The following is an 18,031-nucleotide window of genomic DNA, read 5'->3' on the forward strand; positions in this document are numbered from 1 at the left end:
TCTAAGATGTGTTTTACAAGTGTGAAACCATATGAATATCAGTATTCAGTAGACTCAATGGAGATGAGTTTTCAGTAGCTCCTGGGTAAATCTGAAATATTATATTTGTACTAGCATTATTCAAACCAAATGTTGACACTGGTATTTAGGAGTTCCTCCTGGTTTTATGTCAGAACACATGGACTTCGGAGTGGTACATGAGGAGATCTGGGCTGTTTCTAACTCAGTTTCACTATGGCTTCACAGAAGAATAAACAGGAATGAGCCCTGTCTTGAATAGGGATAATTTCTTACATCATGGCAATGACCTTAATAAATGGCTAACTTTGTCTCAGTTTTCCTGTATCTAGTGACACTTGAGCTTTGTAAAGCCTCTTTAAGATTGATAGGTTGAAAGTGTAAAAAGCTATTAGTCCACTATTTTAAAAGCTCTCAAAAGTATGATACTAAGATCAAGATTGTTTTTCTCCAGAAAACAAACACCATTCAGCAAATACAAAAGGGAGCAACTTTCATAAATTGCAAAGACAGAGGAGGGGGAATTATAAAGCAGTTAAGATTAATTACCTTTGTGTGCCATCTTCTATGAAACACAAAGCAGAATGAGTAATACATCAAGGCAGACACTGTCCTACAGCCTTGGAAGGAGCTGTAAAACTGTCAGCAGTAAGATTCAAGATACAGCCACTACATGGCTCTTCAACAATCAGTAGAATATCGTTTTCTTGAATAAAATGCAAATGAGCTTTGAAAATTCAGGTCATGACTAAATCAAGTTGTTCCTCCTGAAGAAAAGTGAATAGCACACAATCTGTCCTTGTCTGCGATGTACATGATCTGTCCTTGCCTGACATATCTGTATTGTGCTTATTTGAATCCCAGTTGCTGAGTTCTTAAACTCTGCAGAGGAACAGTCCTGTTCCTTCTGGACAAACTCTGTTTCTCGTCTTTCTCATCATTAAAGGGCATTTTAAAATCAAAAGCTGCAAAACGTGTGGCAGGATTCTTAATATAAATGAGACATTTCATGTCCTCAAGCATCTATATAAGTAGCCATATACTTCTACTGAAGGAAGAATGCATTCACTAGACACATACCAGGTAGCAGTGATAGCTTCTGACTGAAGGTTGATTAACATGTTGACAGGAGAAACAGAAGGATGGGCTTTGCTCAACACTGCTAAATGTTCCCTTTCCATGACACATGGATAAGAGAGAGGGGAGGAGCCAGCTCTTGAACCGTAACTTGGTGGAACAGTCACTGTACAGAAGAAAAACATCAATAATTTGAAGTAAACTCTTAATGTAATTTGATGCTCTCATCAAATTTGTAAGGAATTATGAAGACAAAGATAGGTCAGAAATCCATACAGGGCTTAAGAAACATATCTGTAAAACCACAAGTTAATGCACAGTCTGAAAATTCATTAGATATGCATAATTGAATACTTATCAAATAGGGAGAAATTTAAAATCAGTAACTTTAGACTGAAATAAGGTATATAAGGATCTACATTATTCCAAGGTGTAAAAACCCAAATATTTTGGATGCACCAGAAGAAAATGCAGATAATTGCCACAAGACTGATAATTGTTACAGACTGAAAAAATCTGCTTTGAGAAAGTTGGTGCCATTTCGGCCGATTTTTGTTGCTGGACTTTACTGTCATAGCAACATGAACTTAGCTTCCTGTGGATGGACTCCCAGCAATTTTTCATGCATGCTCTAAGCTGACAAGGTACCAGCTAAACTGCTGACCTGAAAGACATGATAGTATTTTCACAGGACAATAAACAGAATGGTCATATGCTGCTAGAGGAGGTCTTTACATCATTCTCTGCTTTGTGTAAAGCTGTTACCATTTTTCGCTGTATTATCACCATTTTAAAAATCCCTGTTCCACAGAAATTCTGCTTCTGCCATCATGAGTAATATAACTCCCTGGTCCAATATGGTGACAATTTCCCCAGGCAGTGGTTTTCTGCAGAGGTTAAGATCCTGAGAGAAACTCAACAGCTTGATCAAATTCAGGGAGACTTTGAAGCCATGTCATGAGACCAAAACCAGAGATTTAACATATTTTTTCTGTGAAGTTCACGGGTGAGACAAAGATTTGACATCTTGGACATTCACAAGTAAACTTACAGGTGAACAGATTCTTGTGAACCAATGTACTGATTACTTTATTTATTACTGGAATAACTCATTACACCTTCCCAAGTAAACAAAGTTGCTATTGAACAATACTTATTCAAACTAAATAGAAAAGGCTCAGCAATTTATTTGTATGCTAGTCTCTCTAGAGGCCAAATTGTGAATAGCTTCAAAATTAGCATGTTCCTATAATGATAATTCTTTTGGAGAGTGTGATTTCTCTTTATTCATTGCTTCTGAAGTATTGAACCTATCTGACTCTAAAATATTTTTTTTCAGGAAAACAGGCTGCCTTAGAACCATTTACTTTGCTGAACCTTTTGCCAAATGCAACAGATAAATATTACACTTACAATGGGTCTTTATCAACTCCTCCCTGCTCTGAAACGGTTGAATGGATTGTGTTTAAAGATACCATAAGTATTTCTGAAGACCAGGTAATTCGTTTAATGTATTAAAACCAAACAATTGTACATAATACCAAAGAACATATACAGTTGCCATGTATATGGTAAAAGCTTATGTGGCATTCATTGCCAGCCCAACAATGTAGCTTTTCTTTTATCTAGTTGTAAATTTTTCATGTAGCCATTAGATTAGAAAGCCTATATTTTACTTGAGTGTGTTATCTTTTCCTATTTTTAGTTCAGGACTAGATTGAGTCATTTATTGCATGAGAAGGGAGTAAGAACACACTTCCTAACTCTGCAGGCTGTCTGTACTTCTAGCCTCGATAAAGAGGAGTGCAAAACACTCCATCTTCCCCCAGCTAAATGGTGGTGACTGGGCAGAGCCTAGCTCCAGCAGTAGAGGGGTTGAGAAATACAGGTGGAGTAAACCATTAGATATACTGCTGGTACAGAGGAACAAAAGTTCAGTGCCACCTGGGAGAGCTCAACTGGGAGACTTTACCCAACATTGTTTCCCCAGGGTTTTTGCTTGTTGGCAGAATCTGATTAATTTGTTATTACTTCTGACTTCTTTTTTCCTCACCTCTTCTAGTTAGCTGTATTCTGTGAAGTCCTTACAATGCAGCAGTCTGGCTATGTCATGCTGATGGACTACCTGCAAAACAACTTTCGAGAGCAGCAATATAAGTTCTTTGGGCAAGTGTTTTCCTCTTACACTGGACAAGAAGAAATTCATGAAGCAGGTATTTACTGAACAGTCATTCCTGTCTTCACAGGCTGAAAGACAATTTTCAGTGAAAGATTCATCCTAGTATGAAGATACTCATTTTAAATTGTGTAGAAAGTAGCACGCTGTATTATTACTCATAAATCTATCACTTCGGGGAAAAAAACTAGCAATCATAAAACATGTCAGATTAAATGGAGTGGAAAATTAAATGCTTGTCTTGACCACAACGTTCAGTGAAGATCACATCAGTTCAAGCTTTCTTGCACTGCCCTTTTGATGTGTTTCAGACTTAAACAAAGCTGCCTTTACAGGAGCTGCAAGAGGATTTTGCTTTACAAACGCATTTGGTTCTTTGTTGTGTAATGTGGATGCTTTTCCAACAGAGGCTGAAGTGAGATCACCAAATTGATTTCATGTAGTCTGCTGAGAAATTGATGGAGAGAATACCAGAAGCCAGATTCTGTTCTCTGTTTTACCTAAAACCTCAGGGAAGTTTGTGAAAGTTACATGACCAAAACAGTACATTATGTAATGGGAAACATGATCTAGCACTAAATATGGAAGTTGATGAGTATATACTCACAAACGCAGAAGAATAAATAGTAAACATCTAATTTTGGGGCACTGTGTTGCTACTTTCCCTGGAGGTGTTTAAGAGTCGGGTCAACATAGCACTGAGGGATATGGTGTAGTTGGGAACTGTCAGTGTTGGGTTAATGATTGGACTGGATGATCTTCAAGGTCTTTTCCAACCTAGACGATTCTGTGATTCTGTGATACTTCAGTAGGGATACCTGTAGATTCTTAAACTCGGTTGTGCTGAACTGTGCTTAATGAGGCATCAGACAGATGCCTGAAGCATGCAGCATAGGTGTTCCCCAGATTAGAAAGAAGTGTGGTTTCATTTTAATTCACCTTGGTTGTGTGGATATTTTTTTCTTCCTGCTGGCAGGATCCTGTGTATGAAACCTGTAGGCAAGCTAGGGGATGTTCATCATTCAGAACTGCTGGAGTTTCCAGTGGATCCCCTGCACAAGTACATCACACTATTTTGCCACTGCTGCACAGGATAACTTTACTGCTTCATTTCTGTAACCGGTCAATGACACTTCTGTTTTGACCTCAGCCTTTTGTGAGTTCCTCAGATGTATGCCCAGGGTGTGAATCTCTTTGCATTGGTCTAAGCCAAGAAATACCTGTTCTGGCAGGGTTTTTTTGTTTAGTTACTAAGTAGCACTTGAAATTTTGAAGCTTGAGCAAGGAGTGTGGAATTGAGCTGTAGCAATCAAGTAAATTATCACATTTAAATAAATTTCTGTTTCCAAATAGACTTACAATGGACCTTGCTGATTTGGCTTAACTTAAAGAAAGATCATCCTTCCCCAAATCACCCTGTTTAATGAAGGTCTCTGATCGACAGGTCATTGTAATACAGACCACCTGTTTTTGTGTCCATGCTGTCAGAAGGAAACAAATTTTCTCAGTCCTTATAAATAGGCATCAGTCTACAATGAGGAAATGTCATAGGCAAAGGACCTGTGAAGACAGAGACCAGGACTTCTTCTGCCACCTGCAATCCACTTGCCTCCCAGGTGGTTGCACTACAGTCATGACCTTGACCCTTCACCTCAGTCACTGCAACAGAAGGAAGCTACTTTCAGCTGCGCTATCCTAATCTGTATTTCCTTAGAGACTGACAAGAAGAAAAGCTGTATAATACTGTTTAAGATAGGCCTCTGCTTCCTTCTGTCCTCTTCACATGCTGACACCTGAAGGAGCTTCCCATGTGCTGTCCAAAGCAGTGTGTGCATTAAAACTGCACAGGAGGTTGCTTCCAACCAATTCCATTTCTGCACTATATCAAAGAGACATTCCATGAATTTTCTCTCTTACCTGTGAGTTTGGTATCCATGCAGATAAGTAAAGCATGTCCAGACTAAAAATACTAGGATCCTTTCTGCACTGAGTTATACCATTTAAATGAGAACATCCTTCCATTTCATGTAATGATAAAATGTGTTGTACAAAGCATTCAAAATTTCTCTGTGTGTAGACTTGTATAATACCAGATAAATGGGTTTCAGTCTACCAAGTTTAAGACAGAAGTGTCCTGCACTCGTATTGCTATGGCAGCAAACACATGTAGTATCTATTTCAGACTAGGTATTTAAAGTAAGAAAATGTGGGTTAAAAATTCTGGTTTGGCCATAAACAAGGAGGGACAGAAAGAGATCATGAAAATTTCAAGTCTTCCTGTATATATTTTACATTTGTGTTAACATTTATGTGCACTATGTAAATGCAACAACATCATATATGCATATATATACATATTTGTGTACACACACACAAATACAATTATAGGATTTGTTTAATTTACAACGTTAGAGAAACATTTATATTTTCACCTCCATTTTAAGAGAACAAAAATTAAAAGCCCTTAGAAATCATTAAACTTAAATGTTGAGATGTAAAAACTGTAACATGTATGTCTCCAAGAGTAAATAGGCTTATGTATGTCATATTGCAGAGTTCTTGTAGTCAACAGAGAAAAAATAATCTTTGAAATCCCTTTAGACAATGCAAGAGAAATTACAGGAGCGGGTCTTACTCAAGTAGATAACTGAAAAATTACCTTGTGTTGTGAAACCTAGAATCCTAATTTTCTCCTGTTGGTTTCAGTGTAAACTCTCATTAGGCAGTAGAGTTAAGTGCTTGTTTTATTGCTGTTATTAACACATGGCATTTCTTAAGTAGATCTGTTTCCTTAGAAGGGCTAAAACATTCTTTCTATTCAATTATAAACTAATTTCAGCAATGTATTGTCAGAAATTTTCACACAGTGACAACCTCAACATTCTTGGTGTACAAACACTGCCCAACTGAAGACATGGCAGATATTTCATTGCCCAAGCCTGCTTAGTGATACATGTAATTTTCCTGTGTGATATGTATGTATGCATATATGTATATATATATTTAAGAAGATTAAAATAGCTAATCCTTACAGCCATACTTGAGGACTCAACTCAGACAGCTTTTTGAAATTGTAGTGCTTTATCTCCACCAACCTCAGCTGGCATGAAAATTCATTTATAATAGAAATAATTGTTTATTCCTATAAACCTGAGAATCGTGGTAGCTGCTGGGCCTGTTACATAACTTCCCATCCGCTCCACTCTTCAGTAATGCCCCGTGAGTAAGTGCAGAAACACGATTCTTGTTAATCTTCCTGGATTTAGTAAAGATATAAAAAGCTATGCATTCTTAAAATTCAAGACTAACAATATAGAATCCTAGAGTCATTTAGGTTGGAAAAGACCTTTAAGATCATCTAGTCCAACCATAAACCTAACATTGCCAAGCCCACCACTAGGCCATGTCCCTAAGCGTCACATCACATCTACATGTCTTTTAAAAGCCACCAGGGATGGTGACTCTATCATTTTCCTGAGCAGCCTGTTCCAATGTTTGATAACCCTTTTGGTGGAGACACATTTCCTAATATCCAAACTAAACCTCCTCTGGTGCAACTTGAGGTCATTTTGTCTTCTCCTATTGCTTGCTACTTGGGAGAAGAGACCGACACCCACCTCGCTACAACCTCCTTTCAGGTAGCTGTAGAGAGCAATAAGGTCTCCCTTGAGCCTCCTTTTCTTCAGGCTAAACAACCCCAGCTCTCTATGCTGCTCCTCATACAACTTGTGCTCCAGACCCTTCAGCAGCTTTATTGTCCTTCTTGGGACAAACTCCAGCACCTCAATGTCTGTGTGAGAGGCTCAAAAAACTGAACACAGTATTCAAAGTGCGGCCTCACCAGTGCTGAGTACAAGGGGACAATCACTTCCCTAGTGCTGCTGACCAGTCTTTCTGATACCAGTCAGGATGCTACTGGCTTTCTTGGCCACCTGGGCACACTGCCAGCTCATACTCAGCTGGCTGTTGACCAACGGTTCTGGGTCCTTTTCTGCCAGGCAACTTTCCAGCCACTCTTACCCAAGCCTGTAGAGTTGCATGGGGTTGTTGTGACCCAAGTGTAGAACCTGGCACTCAGCCTTGTTGAAGCTCACACAAATGGCCTCTGCCCATTGATTCAGCCTGTCCAGATCCCTCTGTAGAGCCTCCCTACCCTAAAGCAGATGAATACTCCTGTCCAATTAGGTGTCATCTGCAAATTTGCTGAGGGTGCACTTGATCCCTGCCTCCACATCACTGATAAAGATAATAAACAGAACTGTCCCCAGTACTGAGCTCTGGGGAACACTACTTGTAACCGGTCACCAACTGCATTTAACTACAGTCCACACCACTCTTTGGGTCTGGCCATTCAGCCAATTTTTTTTACATTCTGGTAAAAAATATTTCTCAACATGTTTTCCTATGCAAAATCGAACTATATAAAGCTCAGCAGATATTTTAGTTAAATATTGTTCCAAGACCAAGGGTAAGGACTGACGCCCTTACCATTTCACATACCACAGACAACATAGATTCCATTCTCAGATTCTCTCAAGACATCCCTTGTTCAGGGTACTTTCTACTCACATAATGTACTGGGTGTCTGTGGCAAACTGTTGGCAGAGGGGTCTGCAGGGCAGCCTCTGTGAGGAGAGGCCAGGGCTACCCCATGCCAGGCACTGACCTACCACAGGGCACAGCTGAGTCTGGTGGCCTCTGGGAATACAAAGTTAAGAAAGGGCAAAATGCTGGATGACAGTGAGGAATGAAGAAAAAAGTTTGAGAAACAGCCCTGCATACACCAAGGTCAGTGAAGGAGGAGGTGCTTCAGGCACCGGTGCAGGGATTCCTCTGCAAACCCATAGAGAAGACCATGGTGAAGCAGGGTGTCTTACTGCATCCCATGGAGATCCCAGGCAGGAGCCGGCTCCTGGCAGGAGCTACAGCCTGTGGAGAGTTGCCCATGCAGGAGCAGGTGTTCTGTGTGGGAACCACACTGTAGCAGTCTTTTCCTGAAGGACTGTACCCCATGGAAAGGACCCATGCTGGAGAAGTTTGTGAAGGATGGGACCCCATGCTAGTGCAGGGGAACAGCATGACAAGTAAGGAGCAGCAAGGACAAAGCATTATGAACTGACCACAACCCCCATTCCCTGTCCCTCTGCGCCACTCAGGGTGAGGAGATGGAAGAATCAGAAGTCAAGTTGAGGCTGGGATAAAGGGAAGAGTGAGGAGAAGGTGGGTTTAGTTTTTGTTTCTCGCTATCCTACTCTGTTTTAATTGGTGATGAATTAATTTCCCCAAGTTAAGTCTGTTTTCCATGATGGTGATTAGTGAGCAGTCTCCTTCTCTTTATCTTGAGGAGCGTGAGTCAGAGAGTGTCTGGCCTGGTGACCAGCCAAGGTCAACCCAGCACATCTATCTACTGTGGGCCCTGTCACTGTTGTAGAGATAGAGTAGATGGAATATTGAAGAACTACTTCTTGCCACACACTGCTGCAGGGAGCTGAAAAGCCCTTGAATGTCTTAATATAAATGAAGTGATTTCACAGCTTCCACAACTGAAGATCTGGATTTAAACGATAAAAATCTCAAACAGAGATTCCACTAGAAGTAGAAAAAAAAAAAATGTAGAAAAAAATTCCCTGGGTTATCCAGTGCTGCCTCGGAACTACACCTAGTTTTATTCCAACTGTTTCAAGCTTAGAGAAGCTTAAATCCAGGCATAATTATTTTAAAAAATATCTATAAATAAAGGCTTTTTTGTCAAAAACACAGCCCAGGCAGTTTTTGACAATGATTTGTATAATGTACCTTGGTGCTTCCCAATGATGCAATTCGGTTTAGATTAAAACCTTCTAAGTTATATGGATAGCATTTTATTCCACAGAAGAATAAGCAAAGACAGGTGCATTATAATGATGTGATATGCAAAACCAGCATCTAAGTACTCACCTAAGGAAAGCAGAGACTAAATTCAAGCCCAGAGGCAAATAATATTGGAGACACCAATCTTGTATCTTGAAAAATTTCATAATACTTCTCAGTTAGTATGAATGCAGTCAGAGATTTCAGGACCAAATTCACTCACAGACAAAAAAGAGAAAGGGAGGAAGAAGGACAGCAGAGAAGAGTTTGGAACAGGGAGAAGATTGGTACTTACACTGTGAAAAAAACATTTGGAGAGTTATTTTAAACACCTTCGAAAAGAAATAGCTGAAAAATATTTTGATTCATTAAAAAGGAATGAAATCACAATTTAAGTCATCTTAACTCTCAGAACTGAGGAGGGAGTCATCTTTGCTGGTCTAATAATTTCCTTTTGCCATCTGCTGGAGATGGGGTAGAATAACAAGTTTTTAGTAATGGAATGGAATTGAATGGACACAATTTGAGAGTTTTTTTCTTTTTTTAAATTTGGTCTCCCTTTCCATCAGTTAAAAGAATTCAGTGTAGTAAATAAAATGGCATGCCAGATACATAGTACAGTAGATTCAAAACCTGGCAAGCCACGGAATTCATCTAAATTGCACAGACTAATACTGCCTCTACCATTAGTTCACACACAAAAAAAAAAAAAAAAAAAAAAAAAAATTGTTTTGTTTATTTTCCATTGATTAGTTCAGACTAGAGCTGCTCAAAACTGCCCACCTACATACAGAATGGAAATTTTTCAAAATATTTTTTGAGGGGTTCGAATGCCCTCCTGTGTTCAAGTGGCAAATTGCAAAGTTAATGGAAAAAAATTTTTTCCTTTTTCAAAATGCAGTATTGTCCACTATAAGCATTGTAGTATTTACTTCCTTTAAGAGAACTCCAAAGAATCTACACTCGTTCCCTTAATTAGCTAGATAGTTTGTTTTGCTTGCTTTTGCTAGATACTCAAAGTTTGTTTTAAACAGATCATGAGATTTGAAAAATATGTTTCCGCATTTATTCTAAATAGGGAGTGATTATGAAATTACTTGTGCAAAATTCAATCTAAAATTTTTGTAATAAAAATATATCCATGCATGGGGTTTGAACTTTGGTTGAAATGGTCAGTGACTATCTGCCCCTGCTCTAACTTTTGGGAAGGTCCTTCCTTATGCACTGAATTTTCATTCATATGTGCCTTTTCAGTACATACCATTTCAACCAAAGTTCAAACCCCATGGAGTTTCAAAGAGATATAACAGGAAATGTCAGGGACCCCTGGCCCTCATTCTGAGAATCAGAACAAATCTAGTTGCTGTGCTTTCAAGTTGGGAATCAAAAGTTAATGAACACCTTTGACAGTCATCTCTGTTCTTCAGTGCTATGTCCAAAAAGACGGTTGCCCCACCAGCAGAGGGGATGATGAGAACAAGGAAGGAGAATGAGGTCTCACCCCAAACCCAAACCAATCATGAATGATGCAACTGTACCTGATGTTACTTTATTTTTTTTCATGTAGCACAACTTACTGGTAATTTTTCAGTGAGCTTCAGCTAAATAATTTACATTTTTTGCTAATGTCTTTTTTTCATATAGGTTAATCTACCTTTGACCTTGTATATTATTTTTAAACCACACCCAGGTAATTTGGCAATTTAAAAACTAACTATCAGGGTCTCAAGTAGATTTCTACACTGGTAATCAGTACATCTCTATGTCTAGAAACGTATCAAAATTTTCAGCTTACTTGAATAAGATGAAAATAATATTGGAGGGAAAAGGCTGGAAGACATGCAAGCGTAGCTGCCCGACCAGGCTTCTTCTAGACGGCCTAAAATGATTAAGTTCCAGACTCACAAAGAAGCTATGCACAAGCCAGGACCAGGACTGCAACAGTCTGATCAGACTTTTTCATTAGATGTCTACATGGTGCCTTAAAACATAATGTGAAATCATTACCTGCTCACCTAATCATTTCTTAGTCTTTTCCCATTTTCCTTTTGTTTCTTCTTTAGGTACTATGGAAAGATTCAAACATCCTTGAGAGGAAATTCAAGTGTGATAGTTTACCTTTAACCTTTAAAAACAATCTGCTATAGATTACAGTCTATTGTAGCTGGTGACAGAGTATGCAGCTTGCATTAATTTTTTCAAGAGGTGGCTCAAGGTCTTAGTAGTCATTTGTACTGTTTAATGAATATCATATTCTTTCATCTTTTCTTTCTTCCAGTTTGCAGCTCAGAACCTGAAAATGTTCAATCTGATCCAAAGAATTATACTAGTCTTCTTGTTACTTGGGAAAGACCTCGTGTTGTATACGATACCACAATTGAGAGATTTGCTGTCTTTTATCAACAGTTGGATGGAGAAGACCAGACTAAGCATGAGTTTCTGACAGACGGGTATCAGGACCTGGTAACTGTAAACTCTTCAAGTTTCATACAAAGGGGTGATGGCAAAGCACTCTCTGTTAATTACCTTAAGGGTAGCTGGGAGCTGATTCAATGAAAAATTACTTCTTTGGCTTCAGTTCACAGAAGCTGCACTCCATTTTTTGACTACGAAGCCACAAAGACAATTAAAAAAAAACCAAAACCCCACAACCAAAAACCATCTCTTGCCCAGAAGAGATGATGCTTTTGCAGATTACTGTTCTGATTTGGCTATACTATCCCCAAAAGTTTATGAGCATGTCAGTCTTAAAGCTCCTTAGCCATAAAACCCTTAGTCAATTAATAGTGATCTGTGCTTTATTGCTCACTGATGTGCAAAGAATGACCTACACAAGCAACTAATAAGATTCAGTACAATCATAGTGCTATGAATACTAAGTTACTGATTACAGCTTCATGCTATTTTCCTAATGTGATCTGGTCCTCTAAACCTCTTTAAAGACTCATAACTTATCAGAGATAATGTTATCTAAACTAGTGTTCAGCATTAAATAATTATGTAGTTTAGTGTCCTCCATGTAAAAATTCACAAGATTTTCTTTAAAGTTGACTGAAAAACATTTGTGGCAATAAAATATAAAAAGCAAACATTAGAGGCCTAGAAGAAAGGAGATTTGTAGTTCATATGAAAAATGTTTTATGAAAAAATTAACATCTTCACATATTTGATACTTGTAAGTAAATGATTGAACATGGTTTTTCTTTTAGGGGGCTATTCTAAATAATCTGCTGCCCAATACAAGTTATGTTCTTCAGATAGTTGCTGTTTGCTCTAATGGTCTATATGGAAAATACAGTGACCAAGTCATTGTTGATATGCCTTTAGAGGACCCAGGTAAGTGGTCTTTTGAGCTTAGTGATTCCTTATAGCTGAAAATCTGTACTTGAAGAAGTAGTTTGTTTGCAAACCAGTTAAAATGCGTGACTATCAAAGTATGCTAAAATGAAATTTCGAAATCGCTGCAGTTAACCTTCAGCATGTTCTTTGCTACTGATATTTTACATGATGTAATTCTCCATTCCTTGTAAACATTGCCTATGAAAAACTGCATATTAATTTTTTTAACTCTTAAGATTATTCTGAAGAACATCTTCCCGATTTCAAATCTCACAAGTGTATCATTCAGCAATATAATGCAGGGAAATAAAACCATGTTTGGTATTATTTCTCTATGGCTCAAACATCATCCCAAAATTAATCCACACAGCCAAAGTATTAAGGAAACAAATAATACAAACCAAATTTATAAATATGTATGAATTGATTTTGAAATTTGATTTCTTATGATTACTTGGAGTTTGATTTCAAAGGGACTTGTGGCAATGGAATTCCCTTGCTTCTTAATGCTGCCTCGCAAAAAATCAAAAGGCCTAACAACCAAATCTTACTGATTTCACAGCCAGATTTAATTCTTCTGCCTGCTGGTAAATCTGAAATAATTTGAAACTATAGCATGAAGCTTGATCTTGTCCTTAATAATTCCCCAAATTCAGTGGAAGTTTTAGCATCAGACCCAGTTCTTATCAAAGTGAGTGAGAGCTGTGTTTTTAATTAAGAACGCTGTTAGTAATCATAGGAAAAAATCAAAGATTTTCTGATCATACAAGAAACCATTTTTTATCTAAGGGCCTGGATTCTTATTGTTTATTTATGGATTCTGTAAATTCAGTTTTACATTTCTTTTAGTCTGTTTAGCTACAGCAAAGTCCGTAGCAATTTTATGATGTACTTGTGAAAATAGGTCAGTTTTTCATTTCAAGGGAACCACATTCCTTTACGGTGAGAAAGAATATGATTCTTGACAATCTCTATCACATGAGTTATGAACTAATAATGGTAATAGGCTTATAATAGTGCATTTTTATCTGAAGGAGGGGGACACAGGTTCAGTTATAGTACATACAAATTTTCAATAAACATTTAACTTGTCTTTCAAACACAGTGTATTAAGAAGAATGCATTTTTGGAGTCCTGTGCTAATATCTGCCAGAATTTTCCTATTCCTCTTCAGTTTTCTGAGAAGTCCACAACAAGGTTCTAATATTCTGCCTGACATTCCACTTTTCTGTTTATCCTTTATCTACCTCTTAAGATACTATATTCCTCCACTTCCTTTCCAGAATTTGCTGGTTTTGTGTTTGAAGAATTTTCTCAGATGAGAGTTCATCTACATACCCCCACATCCATTTCTACATGGAATGACAAATAAGCAGCATAGCGTTGTCATTATTAAACAGTAGTTCAACAAATCACATCAGTGCAGTTCTGCCATCACAGCTTTAAACTCTGAAAATAGAGATTGCAAAACAAAATCCAGTGTAGGTAATATCCATAGGCTAACCTGCCCTACTACTCCTGTTGTATCCCTGCTTTAAGGACGAGTTTCATACCACTCTGCCATGTGCCATGGCTCCCGTTGGAAGGAAGGGTGGATGCAGAGGCAGGAGGGAGGTGGGAGCGCTGGGGCTGGGTAAGCACGGAGCCAGCACTGCAGGCAGCACTGAGGTGCAAGCACATACTGCTGGGGTACAAACTCAGTGAGAGGACGGTGGGGTGTTTGGCAGTCTGCAGCTGGCCAGCGGTGTAGATGCAGCCACTGATCATGGCATCTCTGATGCGTTTTCTGCTGAAGTCATGCAAAAAAAGCAGCGGCTTTGCATTCAATTCAGTAGAAGAGAGGGCATTACTTTGAAAATACACAATAAAAACCTAATTATATCTTCCAGTATATCAGCAGAAATCTCTGAGATTTGTATTCTCAGATGAGAATTTGATGCAATAAATGTTATTTAGCAGTTCTGAGTGAAGGTCCGATATTCTCACGCCTTTTCACACAGAAACACCACTAATTTCTTTTTGTTAAATAAATGAGAAAATGTAATACAAGGATACCTAGGAAGCATAACAATGTAAAGATGTATCTCTATAAAATATGAACAGATTAGTGTAACATTGCAAATGGTATTTTTGTGTTTTCTGTCATTTGAACATTTAAATATGTCTCCTTAACGTTGCATTAAAACAAATTAATGTATATAAGTATATTCTTATCCTGTGTTTTCTTGGTTTTAAAAAAAGCATTGTAAAGAGGAGAGTTAAATAATCTGCATATCAGATCTGTATAAAGACCTGGGTTTTTTTTCAAATTTCAGGCAGTTCTGAAAATTTGCAATAGTTTCAGGTCTGCCTAAGGTTTTTCTTTTAGTTTTCTAAAAGCTTCAAAATTGAGGAAGATTATTCCAGGTCAAATTAAGTGTTTCAAGGATATTTTTAAATTATTTTTTTTCTAAAAAAAAAACCACACACAAAAAAAAGCAAAAACAAAACAAAACAAAAAAAAAACACAATAAAAGAGAGAGAAGTTTATAAATAAAAATGAAATACCAAAATTAATATTCTGTGTGTTTCAGAAAAACTGTTTCTTTGGGATGCTTCCTATCTGAAATGGACACAAAGTTATTAAATGCCTTTGTCTTCTTTTGACACTTCCACAGCAGCACATCTGAAAGCATTGGATAAGGAAAATTCAGGCGAAGATCTCTCCCATGTAATTAGTATGATTCCTATGAGTGCACATTGCTCTATAAATAAGTTTTCTAGCTGCTGTCTCAACCCTGGATGTAATTTTAAAATATGAAAAAAACTTCCATTCATTCCTAATATTAATGTTTATTTGCATACTTACTTTTACTAATTATTTACATCTGAATTAACTGTTGCAAATAATGCAAATATTTTTATATTTAATATTTTAATATTGCAAATATTAGACAACAGAGATATGAGACTGTAGATATCTAATGAGGAAGATTTGTTCAGATCAACTTGCTGGTTACAACTATAACATCAAATTGGTTTTGTGATCTGCTTTATAGATCTTGAGGCAAAAGGGGATTTCTTGGAGCTCCTGCTTGTGAATTTATGAAAGAAAAGTTATCTTCACCATGAAGACATGAAATAGAATTGATTCACATAAAGCATAAGCTAAAACTTTCATTTGCAAGAATTACTCTAAGTAAGACAGTTTAATTAAGATGAAATTCATTTCAGTCACCTCCAGATCAATTATCTTCATGTAAAGAGCTAAGAGCTAAAATCATGCAGAAGCACTAGATGGGCCCTTTTCCAGGAAGAATTCCACTTTTAATGAGGGCAGTTTCAGTACACTTTCAGTGCAACATAAATCTGGTGTTCAAAAAACTCACAACCATTGTTTTAGCCTTTTCTTTTTGAGATGCTTGCAGGAGAGGGTGTTTCTCATGCCTCCTCCTCACCCTGTCTGGGTGCCTCCCATATGTGGTTAGTGAGGGCTCTGCAGGCTCTGGGTGATCCACAGACCAGATTTAAACCCTCTTGTTCTCATCAGTAAGAGGGAGGACCTCTTTCAGGGCATGCTCTCTGCCTCAGTTTGTGGAAGCTTCAGGGGCTCTGATATGACATTGGGCAAATGATCATAGTGAAGACCTCTGCTCTTTGGGTTTTTCCTAAACAATTCAGAATGGCAGCCTTTCATCTTGAGATATAGCACGTGTGAACATTAAAATTGTCTCCAGTTTGTTTCCGTTTAGTAAAGCTCACGTGATTCCCTACATGATGTAGATGCACAACTTTCATCGAAAATTAAGAGAATCATGCACATGATTTAGTCAGCTTTGATAAAAATCCAACCTTTATTTTCCAATTTTTTGTTTGCTATTAGAATTGGATTTTGAATGACTATCTAAATGTGTGCTTTGACTTTCTAGAGAACATCTGTATAGCTCTGAAAGTTCTGCAGTAGTTTGTTGTGTAGTTAATATTGGTGTTACGTGCTTTTGCTGACACAAAAAATGAAAAATAATACTGTATCTCTCCTCTCATCTTCCTTTGTGTAGACTTTGGTGTTCATCAAAAAAACCCATGGTGGGATATGGCTCCCAAATGCCATCTCCTGCACAACAGTTCATGCTGTCAGCAATGCTCTGTGATGGTCTAACTGTGCAATTTCTTTGTAACTTGTCTTCATGATTTTTGTCCTAAAGAACATTAAGCATATCTTAAATGTTTCATTCAGGGCATGCTTTTTTCTAATTATGTACTGATAAATGTAGAAATCTGAAAACTAATTCAGTTAGAAGAAACAGGCTTTATTTTTGTTCATACCATGCTGTTTATTACATAAGGCAGTACAGAAATGAAAACAGTTTATGTTGTGTGCATTATTCTACAATTACAAATCAGATCGAGGTTTTTAAAAAGATTTTCATTGAACATAAATATAGGGAAATAGTTACCTTTTTTGTCTTTGTTCTATCATTTCTTCACTTGTCATTAAAATGAACTGTGAAAAGACCTCTACAAAACTTTCTAACTAATGATTTAATTATTTTATTTTAAAATGTAAGCTATAGAATAATCAATATGTGGTTCCAGAAAAAATAAACAAGCTTGTTCATCAACCTACATTAATGGGTTGTTTTTTGGAGGGTGCGGTTCTTCTCCTTGGTTTGGGATCTTAGCAGATTTCTGTAGTCTCCCATCAAATAAAAAACTCAGCCGCAGGATTAACAGAGCTTCTGTAAGCATATGTCTCTAATGCTTTTGACAAATACATTTTCTGTGACCAACTAAATTTAAATAGGCTTTGTAAAATGCCTGAAGATTTAGTGTTGTTAATATATATATATAACATATATATATATATGTATGTTAATGCCACTCCATGGAGACAACAGCAAGAAACTACAGATTTCTGCTGGTGGAATTTGAGAGCACATACCCTAATGTATACTCTAGCCCAATTAGCACATTTTATTTTTCTGATTAAATCTGATTAAAGATAACTCAAGAATAGTGACCACAGAAAGAATGGATAGACTTTCTCTGTACTAAAAATATTTTTCAGAGAATTCTATTGATTACATAATACATGGTTTGAGTCTACTACTGTGGGAAGACTTTCAAACTACTGTCTACCATGTTTGATTTATATCATTGAACAGCTAGGGAATTTCATTATGTCCTCCACCCTTTCCTCCCCTCTGCTCCCCTCCCCACCCTGTCCCGGAGCCTCCTAGGCTTCCAGGAGTCAGAGGTAAGAATTTTTCTCTATCTTGTTAATGAAAGAGGTTAATTCAGTACTTGGTAATTTATAAATGTTTATTACAAAAGAACAATTTATGAAGATTTTATGCAGCATTGTTTAATCAAAAGTTGTTTGTGTGCTATAATCTACAAATGAAACTGTATAAGCTTGTTATTTTGATAAACGTTATCTACTGTATGTTGCATATGATACGTGTCTCAATTTGTTTTGAAAGGCAGATACGGACAGATTAAAGAGAATACAAATTAAGTCATATATTCCCATCTGACTTTTCAGAGAGGAGAAATATAAAGATGTCATCTAGTGTATTGAGGAAACTTCAT

At 37.3% G+C, this 18,031-nt stretch overlaps 1 protein-coding gene across 7 annotated transcripts in view; it reads left to right on the plus strand.

The window, feature by feature from the left end:
- The window catches only part of PTPRZ1 (protein tyrosine phosphatase receptor type Z1), a 143,801-nt gene that overhangs the window by 82,766 nt on the left and 43,004 nt on the right, over positions 1 to 18,031 (plus strand). For all 7 annotated transcript variants that reach the window (XM_074903160.1, XM_074903162.1, XM_074903161.1 and 4 more), the window contains exons 7-10: positions 2,435 to 2,592; positions 3,158 to 3,308; positions 11,400 to 11,584; positions 12,331 to 12,457. In XM_074903160.1, coding sequence (XP_074759261.1) covers positions 2,435 to 2,592; positions 3,158 to 3,308; positions 11,400 to 11,584; positions 12,331 to 12,457 — 621 coding nt within the window. The remainder of the gene's footprint in view (positions 1 to 2,434; positions 2,593 to 3,157; positions 3,309 to 11,399; positions 11,585 to 12,330; positions 12,458 to 18,031) is intronic.

Source organism: Athene noctua, chromosome 3 (assembly GCF_965140245.1).
Source record: "Athene noctua chromosome 3, bAthNoc1.hap1.1, whole genome shotgun sequence".
NCBI lineage: Eukaryota > Metazoa > Chordata > Aves > Strigiformes > Strigidae > Athene > Athene noctua.